Source organism: Pseudopipra pipra, chromosome 10 (genome assembly GCF_036250125.1).
Source record: "Pseudopipra pipra isolate bDixPip1 chromosome 10, bDixPip1.hap1, whole genome shotgun sequence".
NCBI classification, from domain to species: Eukaryota; Metazoa; Chordata; class Aves; order Passeriformes; family Pipridae; genus Pseudopipra; species Pseudopipra pipra.
Genome location: NC_087558.1, coordinates 815,757 through 834,137, shown reverse-complemented (window position 1 = coordinate 834,137; position 18,381 = coordinate 815,757). Strand labels below are relative to the sequence as shown.

The following is an 18,381-nucleotide window of genomic DNA, read 5'->3' as shown; positions in this document are numbered from 1 at the left end:
TCTGTCAAAGAAACTGAGCAACAGAACTCTGCTTTCTCTAAAAGTAATGTTTTTAATGCTTGTTAACTGATTCAACACATACACTCAAATGATCACAAGGACTGCAATGAATCTCTATCATATAAAGTATGTGGGAAAGAGGTGATATGTTAATCTAATTTACAAAAAAAGTGCTGTGAGGAAGCTTACCTGGTTCCTAACATATATTCACACATTTAAAATTAAATTAGGATACTCAGACAAGCTGTAAACCTCCCTCACAAACACACACTAAAGAAATCAAGACAGAGTTTACAGTTAGAACCTGTCCAGATCCTTTTGTTACTGTCTTTTTCTGCCAAAGCACATCTGAGACCACAGAAGTTTTTTGCCTTTTGTTGGTCTGGTGGCAGAGGCACAAATGCTAAAGCTTTCCTTTCTCTTAGGAGCCTGGTGATTTAACCTGCCAGACCAACTGTTCCTCAAGACATTTCCCCGATTTCCCTGTGGCTGCTCTTTCCCCAGGGAGGCTCCTGGGGAGCTGTGACCTCTCTTGCCCCACATCCCCACACTGATTTCTCAGTGCTCAGCCCATTCCTCAGGGAGCTGTCCCAAGGCATCCCCACAGCCCAGTCCAAGAGCTCCCCTGGATCTGGGGGAGTTCAGCTCCAGCACCTCTGAACTCGCAGATCTCACACCCAGGCAGATACACAATGAAAGACTGAAGCTCTCCAAAGCACCTTCCAAGAGGTTTCCACAAGCACACCCAGTGAGTGCTGCCCAAATTATTCAGCTCCACTCTCTCTGTCAGAGACATTCCAGTGAGCTCCCAGGAGCAGGGAGGACTGCTGTCTGCATTCTGCTTCCAACAAAGGCAGCTTTGTTCCCCCAGGAATGGCCCTGTCATGCACCAGAGGCCTATCCTGGTGTTTCTGGACAGTCTCCTCTAAACATGTTCCAAGGCAAAGTTCCTAGATAGAAGCTTTTAGCAATTTTGACTAAAGTACTTTTATAAAGTATTTTTATCAGCTCAAATTCTTCAGCTCAACTTTTGCCTGAGCAACCAAACCCACTGGTAACTACACCCATACTCAGGTTTTATGTTTTTAAGTAAAGGCTGCTTAAAATACAGCAGAATGGGACAGATGCTCACTTTTATAACAAAAGCATAGATTTTGCTGCCTTGAAAGACCTTGAAAATAGAAAGAGACAGTTCAAAGACACCAAGAAAGAGGCTTCTGGTTTAAAATCACTTCCATTATTTACACAAAGGATGTTGGTCAAAGCCAGCACAAAGTTTTGTTACAGTTTAACAGTATTGCATAATTCAGGAAAGAAAATATGTTTTCATTTAAGTGTAAAAAGGAGTTACGACTTCTGTTTTTACTCCAAGTTATAAAAAAAGCCAAGCTCTTAAACCATTGGGCTTTACAGACAAGAAAGAATGAGATTATAATTCTAGGCTAGTGGGGTATTTTTCCATGCTTTCCTTTTTTTTTTTCTCTCCCCCTCCCACTTCCTTTGAAGACCATTAATCAAAAGGGTTTTAAGAGTTCCCCTAAAAATATTGCTCTCCCCACCCCCATCATACTCTACTTTTACAAAAAACACTTCATGTAAGGAGAAGCCTTTAAAAAGTACGTTTCCTTGAAAATACAGACTTTGATAATCTGCATTCCCTGACACCACTGCTGGGGTACAACCCACTCCTGAGGTGGCTGAGGGGTCACACAACACCCAACTGCTGGCAAAAGACCTCAGCTACAAGAGAGAGAGAGAAAAGGGAACAGGGGAAAGGGAAAACACCCCAACCAAATCCAAATCCTGTCCTATAGCTCCTACACTGGGTTTGCACTTGGCACAACACATCGGCCTCTCTCCCAGGTACATCCATGGAACAAAAACCTTCAGAAGACAAAGTCAAATTGCTGCCCAGCACATGCCAAATTCCACAGACTTTATGGGGCTTCAGAGAAAATGCTAAAAAGGACTTTACCACAACTGGGAACATGAAACTTCACAAGTTCCACAAAGGTACATGAGGGTTTAATGCTAAAGAATTCAGATTTCAACATCGCAGTTTCTACAAGAAGGACAATTTCTACACAGGAGACAAAAGAAGAGGGCACAAAGAAAATATTCAGATTCCTTATTGAACCCTGAGCCCCTCTGTGAAAGAAGGCCAACACTTCTGTGTTCCACAGGTAGAGACCCACGCAAAGCTGTCCAGAGAGACAGCTGAGAGCACCCAGTGCCTTCCCCAGGCCACAGCCTTGACTTCACGAGTTTGGGAAGAAATGGTCACCAGTAAAATGGTCACTTCAGCTTCCAACAAGAAACCTGCTTCTATGTTAAAGCTGTATAATTCTTTTAAATGCAGAAATGCTGCACTTACTTTTTGCTTGCTTCGTAAACATCCGTGATGTTGGAGAAGAGGTGGTGGCTCTCTGTTTTGGTCATTGTGAGGCTCAGTTCCCTGGAATTTTTAAACATCCGGATCAGAATCTCCAAGCTCAGCAAGTAAGAATGCTCAGAAGAGATCACTTCAAATATTGCCTGCAAAGTAGAGGGGGGAAAGAAAAGACTTATTAGTGACTGGGCTTTTTTTAATTAAAAGAAATGTTGAGGAGGGGTGCAAAGCAAAGTTTTTGCACATAAACTACAGATTATGACATAAATATTCACTTCTATGATAGTTGCATCACTTACTTTGAAATAAGTGATTTAACACTAGAAAAAAGGACTTTTTTAAGAAGTCTATATTCAGAGTTTTCAATGCAACTGCAAACAGAGGGTTTGAAGACAACTCCAGACCAAGTGTGACCACTCCCCACTCATACTCCTGAGAGGTGGGTTTGGGGGTTTTTGGTGTTTGTTTTTTGGGGTTTGGTTTTGAACACATCCATTCCTGTGGTCTGTCTGGAAGGTTCCCATCAGTCCCACGACTGCTGGCCAGGCCCTGTTTGCCTTTGCTCTTCCTGACCAGCAGCTGCTCAGTTCCTGACTGCCCCTGGGGCACAGGCCAAGCCCTGCAGGAGAGGAGCCTGCACCCAGAGCTGGGTCAGCACTGACACTCTGGGTCCCTCCAGCCCCAGGATCAGGCACAGGAGGGGCCAGGACAGGGGTGGCAGCCGGTGTCCCCTGGGTGGGCAGTGACCAAACACGGGACAGGCACAGCTCCAGGGGTCCCTGACCCCTCTGACCCATCACCCTGCACTCCATGAGAGCCCACTGGTCCTCCCACCAGCTGGCACACAAAGCAAACTGGTGATGGACCCTCTGACTTCGAAATCCATACACTTGTTCCAATGGAACTTTTCATCTCTGATGTAAAAACCTATTCAGCTCTCAGACATTTATAGTTGTCTGAAGGTACATGGGTAATAGAACTTTATAGTTCTCAATATAACCAATGTTGATACTTGCATCTACTATTTCATTACTTATCTGCTACTAACTCCTCTAAAACCAAAGGAGAAATACCCAAACACAACAGCACAGGGGTGAGGTTGGAGGCACGAGGCTGAGGTCCCTCATGGGCTTCTTCCCAGTTTGGTAACAATAAATTAAATAAATGGGACAAAGAAAGACACTTTGCTTCTAAAGTGTAAGGAAGGGAGTATCATCTCACCATGACCCAAACACATTCTGGAGAATAAAAAATAAAGAAGGCTTAAGAGTGACACACAGGAACCCCAGCACACCCAGGGGCTGGGTAGCAGCTCCAGGTGATGCAGAGTTCCTGAATGGCACTTGCAGCCAGGCTGTGGTTCATTCCATGATATCAAGGTCAGCAGATGTCCACCCCAATGGACAGGAACTCTCAAGAGGCCAGGGGCACACTGCACTTTGTACACACACACACAGCTTCAGCTTGCAAGGAAAGAAGATGTGCTGAAAATAATTTTAGTTCCAACCTATGACATATTTTCTTTAGCCAAAAGATGCACAGACCCATCTCACTAATGGGTTCTGAAAAGTGGGATGTGTATGAACACAGGACATGGACATTAATCAAGGCAGAAAACAAACAAATGTATTTTTCTGCAGTGACAATGTATTATGGTATAATTATAAAATAATCTAATAGACTCTAAAAAGCAGTTTAAAGACTAGATAAAGAATAGTTAATAAAAGGCAGTTTAAAAGAAATACAGCTATAGCACAACCTCGTAATGCAACTACAGCTTAAGAATATTTATTTAGGCTCCCTCTGAAAGAATGGGCCTCTAATATTCAAATAAAAAACCCTCAGGCTTGAAAACATTTTTGGTTAACATTAAAGACTTTACATGTAAGAGGCATCCAAAGAACTTGTTCTCTTTGAAAAGATGCAAGTATGATTGGGCTGCAAGTATGGCTTCAGGAAACCCAGACTAAAGGTTCCTGAAGGGTATGACTGAAACCAGTGCCTTGTGTCTCAAAAGCCTTCCAGCAGGAGGAGGTTGAGGTATATCCTGAATTGAAATGAGGACACTGGGACAGATTACCAGGGCAGGTACCAATGCTACCGTGTTTCTACTGAAAACACCTTGGTTTTTCCCTGCTGCCGGACATACCTCAGGAGCTGCAGGAATACACTTGGCTAGGCCAGGCTATGCTTTCAACACCTCTCATCCCCTTTGAAATAGCCCCTGTAGGTGAGGAAGGAGGGTAAAGCAGATAAAGTGGACACAGGGAGCGCAGGGGAAGAGGAAAGTGGACCAAGAGGACAAAAGGAGCAAAGGGGCAGGAGACAGAGAGAGAACGGGTCAGTGCATTGGTGGCGGCACTGCCAGGGAGGCACCGGCTCTGCCAGGGGACAGGGGCAGAGCTCACAGCAGGGACACAGTGCTCTCGTGTCCAGCAGGGTTAGTTACAACTCAGGGCCTTTGTAAAAGCTGCTCTTTGTTCCTCATTGCCTTTAAAAATTCATGTGCCACCTCCTCCCTCTGTGATCTCGGGGTCAATGTCACACCTTCCCTGGCACAGCAGTGACTGTGCCACTGCCAGGCTGGACCCCCCCTGGCAGGGACACAGCACCTCAGCAACAGACAGGGTTTGTGTATTTACTCTCCTGGGGACTGGGGACACTTCACTCCAGGGCAGGAAGCCGAGCAATGAACTTATCTCCTTGTCAACAGAGCACTGAAGCAGGTGAGCAGTGCAGCCCCAAGCAACCAGCCCCAAGCACAGGTTACTGAGATACCTCCTGCCTCTTCCTCTCCTCCTGGCTGATGGCTTCTGACAATCCATTCTTCTTCACCTGCAAAAGAAATAAAGTGCTATTTTTAAAATCTCTTGGGGAAAAATGTGATTTTAGAAAAATAATACAGGATTATCAAAACATTGCAGCTAAATAATCAGTCCACTCCAGGGACAGCAATGAACCAGCAGAAATCAAAACAATGTCTGTATTTGACTTATTGAAAGAATTGTATCATTTCAGTAGAAACTATCCCAAGACACAAACCCAGGAGCACTGCCACGAAAGCAGGCACAGTGGAATCCCTCAGGTTTATTCCTTCCTGGTGCAAATCACCACATTGTGTCATTTAACAGGAGAACGTTAAAAAACGAAAATCCAAGAACCCAGAAAGCAAAGCACCAAGGATGGCCTGGCTTCCTGCAATTCCCAGAGTGTTAAAGCCAGGACCCCAGATTAGGAGGGACACCAGGGAAGGCAAAGAGCCACAGCACCACACACATGGAACACAGAGACATGCCATGGCCACGAGACCTCACATGCACTTCCCTCCTCCCACTTCCCTCAGTCTTCTCCAAAAGCTCCTAATGTTCTATCAGCAACAGCTTTCTCTCCTTACTCCACCTGTTCCCTGGAATTTTAAAGGATATATTATTCCTCACTTTATTCCTGCCCAGCAAGCCCAACACAGCTGGACAGCAGGCTCAGGAATAAAGGAGGAGCAGGGTAAGAGGTGCCACACTTTTTTGTATGCACACCAAAGCAGAGACTCACAGGTGAGTGCTTATGAAAATAATATCAACATTCCAGTGCTGGAGCAGTTGTTCTTTGGAACACAAGTCACAGATTCCCACGGCACCACAAGCAGACACTCCTGGATACCCAGCAAGAACTAATTAAATGCCTGTCTATTAAACATTAAAGCACATTTCAATCAGCAACCTGAAAGTTTCAGAGCCCTCCCCAGGAAGTGCAATGGCACTGGCAGGTACACCACCTTCTTCTGGATGCAGTGGAAGACTTTTCTAAAAGTACACCAACACAGGAAATACCTGGGAACACATCCCACAGGTGCTCCCTGCTGACACACACTGCTCAGGCCCAGGGAGCTCCACGGGCACCCAAGTGAACTCATGTTCCCAAGGGCAGCTGTGCCCCGTGCCCACCGTCTGTCACACGCAGGTGTGAGCACACAAAGTACACATGAGCTCATCCCGGGAGCAAACGGCCCAACCTCACACTCCCAGTCAGCAGCAACACTTCCAAAGAGACAGAGGCCCAGACATGGAGACTATTTCAGGCATTTCTGTGAAAGGAACTTCGATTCCTAATTTTGAAGTGTCCCAAATGTTTTAACTGAAATAGCCTTAAAAAAAAAAAAAAAAAACACATTTGTGACACTATGCAAACAAAAGGCTTAAGGCAAGAACATGACCAGAAGGACTGGAAGAGGCCCAACAGCACAGCTACTAATGCTGTGTGTCATCACATTGGACTGGCTTTTCCTCAGCAACTCAGTTATGACTGATTCAACCACGGAGATGAGGAGGAAAGGATGAAAGGACAACAGGTGAACTCTGGTAAGGAACAAGAAGTTCCCTCAAAATAAGGAGGTGGTGAAGGGAGGGAACGTCACTGGAAATATTTCTTTGAGAAATACAAAAAGTGGCTGCACCATAAAGCAAATTGAAGATAAGCCCTTTGGTACAGGGAGAGAAATGAGAGCCCCTGCAGAGATGAGCCCTGAAGATCCCTGACAGTCAAACCAGGCAGATCCCTGGCAGCCAAAGCACAGAGAAGCAGCAGCCATGAACAGGACAGAGTGTGCTTCTGTAAAGCAACTCACAGCAGCTTTTCAAATCAAGGAGAAAACAATCACAACCAAGATCAATCTCAGTTTTTGCCTTTCTGCAGTGTACACACACATGTGAAACACCCTTTTTATTACTATTATCATAAAGAATTTGACAGCTCCATGCCTGAAGTTCACTAGTCCTCAAACAGAGCCTGGTCAAAGAAACCTCCTGCAGAGAGAGGGGTTCCCTCTGCCATCTCCCCTCCATCTCCCAGCACAGGCACTGCTAACAAACACCAGAAACATTATTCTCCTCCTTCCCTAACATATGCTGAAACCCAGGACTGACATTTTCCAGCTGACTTCCTGCTACAATTCCAGACTCACTTTTTCACTTTTTAATACCAATTGACAGCACGTAATTTTTCCAGAGTTACAACCACAGTCACTGTGAGACTCAGATTGCCAGATTTTGGGTTCTCCATGCACCTTTTCCCTCCTACTCCCCACTTCCAACCTTGGAAACCAAGTACAGACAGTGCACAAGTTGCTGTGCTCAAAGAGCACAGAACAAGTTGGTTTCTGTAACTGAAGAATGGGACAGTTCCCTTCCTGAGATGGTCTCTGTGCTATTTTTGTCTCACAACAAATTAGTATTTGAAATTATCATCATTATTATTACTGAATAGCATTCTTCCAAAACACCTCAGCTGGTGAACATTTAACTGCTAGTTTGCCCAGAAGCCAGAAAAAACAATTTGACTTCATTATACCCAAACTTTTTTGCAACGTTGAGCAAATGAACTATATTTAAAGTATTTGATTTGTTGAAAAAAAATTTAGAGCAAATCTTTTCAAAACCACATCTTCTTGCCTTCTTTATAATCATCAAATCAGGGGGATTCATATTTCAATATCTTACACTTCAGAAGGTCACCAGCATCTGTAAGACAGCTCTGCTAATCAGGCCATCTAAAGACCCGTAGGGGATCTCCCTGAGGCTTGATCACTCATTGACTGGAACGTGCACAGACATGGACAGCCAGCAGCCCCAACACTCCATGGTGATCATGTCATGGCATCATCTCTCTAATGGTAGAGATGAGGATTGGCAACATTCTACAAGTTGCATAAACAAAACCCAAAAAACAACCCCAAAGCCTTCATTTTAGGGACATCCCTCCAGAAGCCACGATCAAAGGATAAAATTAACCCAGAAACACAGAATTTTTACAATTTCTTTAGTCTCAAAATCATGTGTAGGGCAAAAACCTGTAAAAATATCAACTGTTCTCAGTAATTTGTCAGTTTATCAGCAGGGAAGGCAGCAAGATTGCAGTACTGATTAAACCAGCTGAATTTACTTTGTTTAATAATGCCATTAAGCCAAACCCCCTGCAGATGCTTCCCAGCCTGTGCTGGGACAGCAGAGCACCACCAGCTCAACACCCTGCTTTTCAGAATGGTTTCCATTAAACATCTGCACTCGACTCAACTTAAGAGCTGGTGTGGAGTGATTTAGAACAATTCAGCAGCAGCTTGTTTGTAACTAACTTTTCTTCAGTCTGATTCACCCTGATAGTGAACTCACACAAACCCTTTTTTTAACGAATTGGTGAAGTTGTGTCTTAGCCAAATACAGGGCCCCAAAATGAACTCTCTCGGTTTCACTGCTTTCTGTGTGAAACAAAGACCAGTAATTGGTCAGGACTCCCGTGTTGTTCTTATGAAATGAAAAGGAAGATGAAAAACTTCAGCCAAAAACTGCAGCAGCAAGTAAGAAGCGTTAGCTTGAGCCCACCCTGAGCTCTGTCTCTGGCCACAGCAGGATCACACACTCACCACAGAGAGCTGGCTCCACGTGGACCTCAGGGGCTTGTAGTGAAAAACAACCTTGTCATCCGATTTCTGCTCTCGGGGCTCAGACTCTTCATCAGAATCTATGTCCAGAGCCTTTTCCTTATAGTTCTGATATAAAACAGCATTTTCTGTCAAACAACAACAGTGTGTCAGTCATCGCTAGAAAGTTGGTTTAGTTGCTCTCTTAAGAATTATAAGTAACAATTAAACAATGAAAGAAAGCAAAGTGTCACTGTGGCCTCCCCACTCCACCAGACAAAGATAGCATCTGATTTGGGCTGGACAATGGTGCAGTACAGTGACAATGGGTCACTGTACCACTCCCAAAGATCCTCACAGACAGAATTAAAGAACAGACGTGGCCTTTGTCAAGAAAAAAACAAAACACAATTTTTTCTTCCTTGGTTTGCTGTACCCTATTTTACAATTAGCCAGCAATTAGAAAACAGGACTGTGTGTCAGTGAGCAGTCACTGATCTGGAGGTCTAGCTATTTTCATCTTCAGGACCACCACAAGGCCACTGCCCATAACCACCTTTCTGTCAGCTTTAAATAACGTCTTTGCATTTCACTAAGAGAAGGAAACGATCCCAGTTTCAGAATTAAGGTCAGAACTACTCCAAATAGAAAATTCAAAGCTTTCCTGAGTAAGCACGAGGCCTATGAACCTTAAGACAAAACACCCTATTTGAGTTGTCATCATTAATCCAGTACTATCAGTGGCAAAGAACCCCAGGTGTGGAGCACACCCTGGGCACTTCCCAACCTCCCTGGTCACACAGCCTTTGCAACAGCAGACAGAAAGGACAGAGAAATTCAACACCACAATGACCCACAGACAGATTAAGCCGTTAAGCAAGTGGGCTCTGAAAGGCACTTTTAGATGGGCCAGGCTTTGGATAACATCCAATCCTCTCCTAAAAGGGGAAAGTGGAAGGTCTGGCTGCTCCACACACAGCCCCAAGCCCATGGTCCCACACCTGGTGGGGTGACCTGTCCCACCTGCTCAGCCCCTCCAGCCCCAGTGTTACACAAGGGCTGGCCTCTGTCTCAGCTCTTTGGGAAGTGTGTACAGTCTGTACAAGAGAGGAAATTGTGTACAGCCACTGCATTCTGAGAGGCACTGCAGAGAAAGTCATTAGCTGGGATCAGTCAAAGGCAGAAGGGAACCACTGGAAGAGAATTTAGAAAACGTCATTAGGAGACAGTGGAGAAGAAAATAAGAGTAGGAAAGGGGATGATGCAAACAGAACACAGCGGGGAGTTTTGAAAACAGACACAAGAGGAAGGTAACACAGCAGCTGAGATGAGCTCAAGGAGGCATTAAGCAGAGAAAAGCCAAGTGAGTAGCAGTTATTACAATAAAACTTCCATAGCTCATAGCCAGGAAAGATTTTTTTTCTTGTTGAAATATTGGGAAAAGCAGCAAACTTGGCAAAGCCCAGAATTAATAAGTACCACAAAAATGCTAATACATGGATAATGTTTTTCTGGCACTTAAACTTGAAGCCAAGGTAGCACAAAAGGAAAATGATGGCAGAGCCAAAGGATTTGCCCCAGCACTTGAGGAAAAGAGAACAAGCTGTGTGACCCAGCAGCTCAGAGCCTAATGACTCAGGTGTGAGCTGCAGGGGTGACCCCAAACCTGCCAGCCATCCCTAATGTCCTGCACCTGGGGAGAGCCTCAGGGAACAGGCCTGAAGGCAGTCCCACCTGGAGGGGCCACCCCCCAAGGAACTGTACAGAACTGTCAGGGCTGAGACAGACACATCCAAGAGCTCATCTTTTGGGAGGGACAGGAGGTTGAGAGGAAAAGAAGCCCCTCACATAACCCCCCATTTTTAGCCTGCCATTTTATAGTCTTTAAAATACCCCTGAAGTATATTTAGGGCCAATATTTCAGTCAGTTTATTGAAAAGCAAGGTACTTAGTCTTTGACTTCCTAGGAAGGAATGTGAAAACCACCCCTGAAGTTCCTTTCCCATGGGACACGGGGATCAGCCAGCCTGTACAGAACAGGGCTTACCTTCCCCATCGAATGTCCCTTGGCCTTTCAGCATCTTCTGTAGTTTTAACAGAAAACAGAGAGATCTGTGTTAGAAAGAGAATGCAAAAGAACCACAGCAACAAGAACTTGTTTTATTCAACACTTAGGCACCAAATCAACAGGCCCTAACCTATAAACTCTGGATGCTGGAGAGGAGTTCAACAAAAACAACTGTTTCACCACAGCACGTGGAAAGCTACTCTAGTTTAATTCCTCTCATGCATTGTTTATATGCATTTTCCCAAAATGCTTCATTTTCCCTGTGTTTCAAAAGCACAATATACTGGTTTGAGAGGGGTTCAGTGAACCTGCACCTCATCCCACTGTCTCGGCCTTTCCTAGGAGGCCACAAGGCCCAGGACTGAGTGGCTGCCCTTCCACACTCTGCACACAACACCCACTGTAAGTACTTTGTAAGTGAACGTTTTGAGAGCAAAACAAACCTCTGAAATCAAACAGCTGTTCTGGTGCAACATGTCCTGTGGGCCAGGAGTCTAATAAAACACTTCTGGCAGAGAGCTCTGTGTGTTAGGACAGGACAGTGAGACATCCTCCCATTCTAAACATAACTTACTGTTCAAGTCTATTACCAAACCAAATCACTTCCTACTCTGCAGTTGTTCACAACTTGATCAATTCCTATTTCATCACTTGTAGCATTTTCACAAAAGCTTCTATTACCATAATTTGGCTGAAAACTGTCATAAAGCTGATCATCATTTTAATAGCTACAGCATCAGCCCCCAGCCTGGTATAGTTTATTACACAGTTCTAAACACTCCACAGATATCTGTGAATGTATTTCATAAAGTAACAAATTCTATTTAAAAATAAGGAAATACAATATATGAACACTATATGTTCAAGCAAAAAAGTATTTTCAGTAAGTCTTTATAACATAATTTTAATGCATTAACATGCAATTAAAATCTACCTACTTCTCCCAAGGGATACAACCAAGATTTAAAAACAGGCATTCTGCTTTTACTTGCAAGCATTAAAATTAAGATAACTGAAGTGGTCTCTATCGATTTAAAAACCACACAGTGATTTTTACAAGTAATTTAGAAGCGATGTCTCAGATAGAGGAGAGCAGGAGGAAGTTCATTTTTCTGTCTCTACTCTAGCAGGCAGAGTTTATTAGGACAATGTCTCTTTTTTTCCTGTTTACTCCTTTCTGGGAAGCGGGTTTTAAGCCATGAGTTCGGCTGGGAGAGCAGCCCTCCGTGTGCTGGGGAATCCAGCAGGAAACGCGAGCAGGAGCACAGTGCTGAGCTGCCCAGATTTCAACAGAATCGTGTCCCTCCAACACCTCGCTAAGAAAACAGCATTAACTAAACAGCAGTAACTACGAGAAGTTTTGCGTTAGCATAAAGCAAACTGAAAAAACCGTACAGTCAGCAAATCACGCTCCCGCGGAGCCGCAGCATCACCGCCCAGCGCACCTCACCTTTATCCTGCCCAGGCTCGAAAACTTCTCTTTATCCTCGACCACGGCTTTCAGGATGGGCTGGGACATTCTGTTCTTCTTTTTGCAGTTGGCGGAGCCGTCCAGGTCCACCCCGCTCACCACGGCCCGGCGGTAGGACGTGGAGCGGAGCCCTCGCCGCAGCGTCCCCGGGCTGCCCGGGCCGCCCTCGGGCTCGTCCTCGGCGTCGCTGCCCGGGGGCAGCCGGGCGGTCTCCACCATGCTCCGAGCCTTCAGCAGCCGGTCGTGGCCCTGGGCCCGGCCCGCGGGCCGGTTCTCCGCCAGGCTGAGCGGGATCAGCTGCTGCGAGCCCACCTTCCGCGCCGCAGGGCTGTGCGTGCTCAGCAGCGCGGGGGGCTCCGCGGGGGGACCCCCGGGCACCTCCGCGGGCTCGGCAGCCCTGCCGATCCCGGGGGATCCCTCCGGAGGCTCGGCGTTCCGGCTGACTCCAGGGGATGCCCCCGGGAGCTCGGCGGTCCGGCCGATTCTGGGGGATCCCTTCGGGGGCTCCGCTGTCCGGCCGATCCCGGGGGATCCCTCCAGGGACTCGGCGGTCCGGCTGATTCCAGCGGATGCCCCCGGGAGCTCGGCGGTCCTGCCGATTCTGGGGGATCCCTTCGGGGGCTCGGCAGCCCGGCCGACTCCAGGGGATCCTCCCGGTACCCCCGGGGGCTCGGCGGCCCGGCCGCACGGCGCGGGCTGAGCGCTGGCCGCGAACACGATGCGGTCCCGGTGCGGGGCCAGCCCCGCAGTCCTGGGCGGCCGGGCCCGGCGGCCCTGCCCGCTGCCCGGCGCGGGGACGGTGCCGTTGGCGGTCGAACCGACACGGCTGTCCGGAGCCAGGGCGAGCAGCCGGGAGCGCTCCGGGGACAGCCCGGGCGAGCGCGGCGGCCGCACGGTGCCGTTGGACACGGATCCCATGTCGGGGCTGACGGTGCCGGCGGGCTGGGTCACGGTGAAGGCGCACCTGTCCTCCACGGGGAAGTCGGTGACGAGCAGCCCGCTGGGGCTCTGGTACGACTGCGGCCGGGGCTTACTCCAGGCGAGGGGCTGCGGCCGGGGGGTCGCCCGCCTCCTCCAGCGCGGCGCGGCGGGGCCCGCCGGGCGCTGCCCGTCCATCGCCGCCCGCCCGGCGCCGCTCGCCCAGGGAGGCGGGCGGGGAGCGCTCTGCGGGCGCGGGGCCAGCGCGGGCCGGGCCGGGCAGGGGCGGGCCGGGAGAGCAGCCCCCGCTCGCACCACCCGCGCTGCGCCGTTCGCTGCCGGGGCCGCTCCCGCCCCACCTGAGGCTCGGCCGGGGGCGGGCGGAGCGGCGCTTCCGCCGCCGGCACAGCCCCGGCGCCCGCCGGGCTGGGGCCCTCCCCTGGCCGCAGGTAGCGGGAGGAGCGGGGTCCCGGGGCTCTCCCCTGGCCGCAGGTAGCGGGAGGAGCGGGGTCCCGGGGCCTTCCCCTGGCCGCAGGTAGCGGGAGGAGCGGGGTCCCGGGGCCTTCCCCTGCCCACAGGTAGCGGGAGGAGCGGGGTCCCGGGGCCTTCCCCTGCGCGCAGGTAGCGGGAGGAGCGGGGTCCCGGGGCCTTCCCCTGCCCACAGGTAGCGGGAGGAGCGGGGTCCCGGCTGTGCCGCCCCGAGGGCGCGGGCTGAGCGCGGTGCCGGCAGCTGGGCTGACTCACCGCAGGGTTACGGCAACGCCGCGGGCGGGGCGGGCTGGCGGCGCAGCGCTGCCCCAGCCCCGGGCTTCTCGCTGCAGGACCCACCATACCCTCCACATGGGAAAAAGGTTGGAATTTCCCCTTGACACGTGGCCGTGCCGGCAGTCGCGTGCGGCAGTGCCATCCCCTGTGCCCTGGCTGCGCGGTGATGCCATCCCTGTGTCCCACCTGGGCTGTGCAGTGGTGCCATCCCTGTGTCCCACCTGGGCTGTGCAGTGGTGCCATCCCTGTGTCCCACCTCACTGTGCCCGCCCAGGCAGAGGCTCGCGGGGCCCCTGTGCCCGCCACCTGCTCGTTCATTAGGGAACACGTTGCACCTGCCTGGCTCGGGCTGGAGTGCTGGGAGAAAGCTGGGAAAGGAGCAGCTTTGTGGTAAAAAAATAGGACGTAAACCATGAATCTTCTGGGAATTCTGACACATCAGCCGGAAACACTGTCTGTAAAAATGGTGAAAGTTAAATGTGACTTTGGTAACTTCACCGTACATCTGAGGAGAACAGAGTAAGTTTTAAAAAGCAAAACAAAGGCATACTCATGTTCCTGTGCCAGCGGCTGCACAGGCCCTGTCTTCTTCCATCATGGGACACATGCTCTGGCAGCCCAGCCAGGGGTCCCTGTGCTCCACAAGGCACAGGCTCAGCAGAGTCCCTGACAGAAGTGACATGGACGATTTTCTGTTCTATTACATTCAGTAATAATTACAACATGCCCTTGCTTCACTGCCTGCTCCTCTGCAGTTAAAATCTGCTCTGCTTCCACTGGAAAAAAATAATGATCCCTATGTTTTAAAAACCATCTTGTCAGAGCATGTGGAGCATTTAGCATGAATAATTATTTAGCTCCACTATTAAATGTCACATTGGCCATGAATGTAAAATAAAATTTTAAATACTTCCCTGGTATTACATCACAAAGCTAAACTGCTTTTCAAGCTTCCCTCAAGTGCATGAAAGACAAAACCTAGGCCAGATTCTGTTCCCGTGTGATTAACACATCCCCTCTGGACTGGCAGAACAATAACACCTGGAATATTTGGAGACCCTGGAGCCCAAGCTCTGCCTCCACTGCGGTGCAGAGCTCTGGAGCTGGGCCAGGAGGCACCCAAGGACACAGCTCATACCTGCTGTGTTGGTCCTGCCCTTCCCGAAGAGCTCTGCTGCTGGAGCTGGGGGAACCATTCAGGTCCTTTCCATGTGAGTGGCCCTCAGGAAACACTCTGCAGGGGGGAGCAGGGAAGGCTTTGTTAGGCTGAGCAAGTTACCTCACCTCTGACTGGCAGGGCCCTCCTTTCATCACCTGTGAGATGCAGACTTGATTTCTGCTGAGACTTGAACTGAAAGAGCAATCCCAAAAGCTTTGATTAGAGCCTGGACTCACCGGTGATGGTGTATGGTAAGTGCCTGGCAGGTGCAGGACTGGAGAATTCCTGGGGGTGGAGGAGAGAGTTTTGGGGAGTGCTCAACAAAATTACTTGTTTTTTTTATGGATGGGCACCCACTTGGACTCCTGGATAAACTCGCAGAAGGGCCAAAAAAACATTAGATTTGTAACTGTTCTCTCCAGACTTGCAAGAGTTCATGTATCACCAAATCAGAAAAGAATAGAGTAGATTAGAAGTGCTCTATGACATTTTCAAAGGTATAAAAATATTATTTACACTAAGCCTGTTTAGTAGGTAATAAACCATCAGACAAAAATACAGAAGGAAACATAAGGAACAGCCAACCCCATGTACATGCATACAAACCTCAGATATATTAATTCTTCTCCCAGGAGATCCCAGGGAAAACAAAAATCTTACTAAGAATCAAATTAAGCAAAGCACAAAGAAATTAAAATGGGCAAATTTTTATGTCCCACAGATGAGAGAAAACTGCAAATTGCCACTCCAGCTTTAAACAGCCAAAGCACAGGGAGAAGCCACAGGCAGACCCTAAAATGCTGGTTCAGTTGTCAATTGGGATTTCACACTGGATTATTTCTAAAATTATCTCTCAGCTGTCTACATGAAATTGCCAAGGAATTGGATATAGCTGCTCCATATTACTTAACTCACAAATCCTAATTATTAATAACCAAGGTAATCAGCTTTTACAAGATTATTCTCTTGCACATACTTATTCACTGTGCTGCAATTACAAGGGTAATTTTGGTTGCACCTCAGTGTTCCATTTCATACACAGTAAAAGAGAAGTAAAACCTTACAATAAAATTGCCATCATAAGAAAAGTAAAATCAACTCTATAATTTAAGAGAAGAAAGAAATGTAAACATAGTAATTAACCCATCCTTCAAAGCCAGGTCACAGTGTGAAATCACTGAGGCACTTATGTAGCAGTGCCCAAACCTGATAACAAGCCCACAAATAATAGTCAGATTAAACATCACTTTGGAAGGGTTACAGGGTTCAATATATACTTTTGTGTAAGATCTGAATGTGAAAATGTAAATGTTCGTGCAGTAACTTACAGGAGATGTGTAAAGACTCGGGGCCGGGCCTGTGCTTTCTGTCAAACAAGAGAAGAGGAATCCGTGGGCACTTTGTACGTCCAGTTTCAGAACCATCTCAAACCTCCCCTCCAGCTCTGGGCTGTCTCTGGCGTGTGCTGGGCTGGAGCTCCTCAATGCTGCAAACACCTGGAGATGTTGGGACACATCTGTAATTCAGTGTTTCTAAATAAACTGACTCAGTTTGCTGTGTCAGTGCTCCCTAACCCATACTTTGATCAGCCCTCTCTGTCCCTCAGTTTTGGGATGTAAGGAGGTGTGGAGCAGAACCTGTGCAGTGGGAACTGCAGCAGAGAGAATTCCCATGCAATGCTGCATCCCTTTGGAACCTTTCCCAAAGCCCTGAACTAGCCATGAACACCCCTACAGCTTCAGAGCTGTGCAGGTGACCCTGGCTGCTGGTTGGGCCCATGGTCCCCCACTGCCTCCAGCCTCCTCAGGGGCATTTCCATCAACATCTGCCCTCTGTGCCTCCAAGAGAGGGGACGGGTCAAATGGCTCCAAGGGAAGTGCCCAGCTTTTGGTTAATCCCCCAGGAATCACTGCATGTCCCATCTGTGTTAACTGACAGATAGGAAATGATAATAATAATAATACAAGTAACATTCTTTTGAAACTCCTGTCTTTCCCTGGCTTTGGGCAGCTGAAGAACAGCCAGCCCTGCTCAGATCAGAGCAGAATTAGCAGGTGGGGGAATAAGGCTCTTACTGCCCCCCAAAACCCCTCCACAGCCCCAGCAGGGACAGGGTCAGCACAGGCGAAGAAAGGACGAGCTGTGAGTGTGACAGAGCTCTGCTGAAACCCCCCTGGCACTGCTCTCACTGCCTGTCCAGGGACATGAACCAGGGCAGTGGAGCCTCTTGCCAATGTGAGGAGCAGAGTTTTCCCAAGGAGGACACGGTTGCTCCAGCAACACAGGCAGTCCCAGAGCACTGCAGCCGTGGGGCGCAGGAAGGGTCAAGCCTTCCGACCTTGTGCCCCCTTTCTTCTCCATACAATGGTGTGTAGGCTGGGAGAGATTTTGCTCTGAACACTGCCCAGCCAAATTTTAACCATAAATCAATCCAAGAAGGCAGAAGACAGGTTCTGTAATTATTTCTGTTTTCCTCTGAATTTTGCTGTTGTTAAAATAATCAGCAGTAGTAGAAAGCTTTGCAGCATTAACCAAAAGCTTTTAGGGGAAAACCACATCACATTGCACTGCAGGAATAAAGAACCTGTTAGTGCTCCTGGACCATCAAATTTGAAACACGATGCTCTTTTACTGTTACACTGGGATGAAAAGACAAAAGAGTAAGAAAGAATGTGTAACCCGAGAAGTCTGACCCTCCCTCTCCAGTTTAGTTATATTCATTGGTTTTCCAATTTTACAATTCCATTTACACATGTAAATTCTAACAGTGAATTTCCTCTCAATAATTCAGAGACCATCCTTTCTATAGGATAATGGTTAATGGAATGTCCCTGAAAATGTAGATATAAATTTTTTTATCTGATGACTATAGTTCATAAGAGGTTGCTGTTTAAAGAGTTTGCAGGATTTCAGACATCTCCCAACAAAAGGATCGAGGCACTGCTTGCCATAGCTGAAAAGTTTTGGTGGTTGCCATTAGAAACTCAAGCAAGGCTGGGAGCCTTCAAGGACAGTCTGTGCAGCTCAAGGATGGTGACTGCTGGGTCTGCTCTCTTTGTTCTCCCTGAGGCTGCACAGAAATGTCCGAGCAAGTGACGGGGGTGTGGGGGGGTGAAGAGTGGATCCTTACTGTGGGTACGTTTCCAAAGAGCTGCTGCTTATTGCCTAAGTTTGGTTTCTGCTGGGATTTTTGGTCTGGTTT

At 48.1% G+C, this 18,381-nt stretch overlaps 1 protein-coding gene and 1 long non-coding RNA gene across 2 annotated transcripts in view; one reads left to right on the top strand and one right to left on the bottom strand.

The window, feature by feature from the left end:
* The window catches only part of ARHGEF26 (Rho guanine nucleotide exchange factor 26), a 30,006-nt gene extending 15,920 nt beyond the window's left edge, over positions 1 to 14,086 (bottom strand). Inside the window, exons 1-5 of the mRNA XM_064665676.1 lie at positions 12,317 to 14,086; positions 10,846 to 10,882; positions 8,802 to 8,947; positions 5,168 to 5,224; positions 2,375 to 2,535 (exon numbers count right to left, since the gene is read on the bottom strand). Of these exons, the coding sequence (XP_064521746.1) occupies positions 2,375 to 2,535; positions 5,168 to 5,224; positions 8,802 to 8,947; positions 10,846 to 10,882; positions 12,317 to 14,086 (2,171 nt within the window). The remainder of the gene's footprint in view (positions 1 to 2,374; positions 2,536 to 5,167; positions 5,225 to 8,801; positions 8,948 to 10,845; positions 10,883 to 12,316) is intronic.
* A 1,257-nt stretch (positions 14,087 to 15,343) lies between these two features.
* LOC135419374 (uncharacterized) lies at positions 15,344 to 16,741 on the top strand. The gene is made up of 2 exons (XR_010432962.1): positions 15,344 to 15,430; positions 16,500 to 16,741. It is a non-coding gene; the product is annotated as an uncharacterized LOC135419374 (long non-coding RNA).
* Positions 16,742 to 18,381: the final 1,640 nt, after the last annotated feature.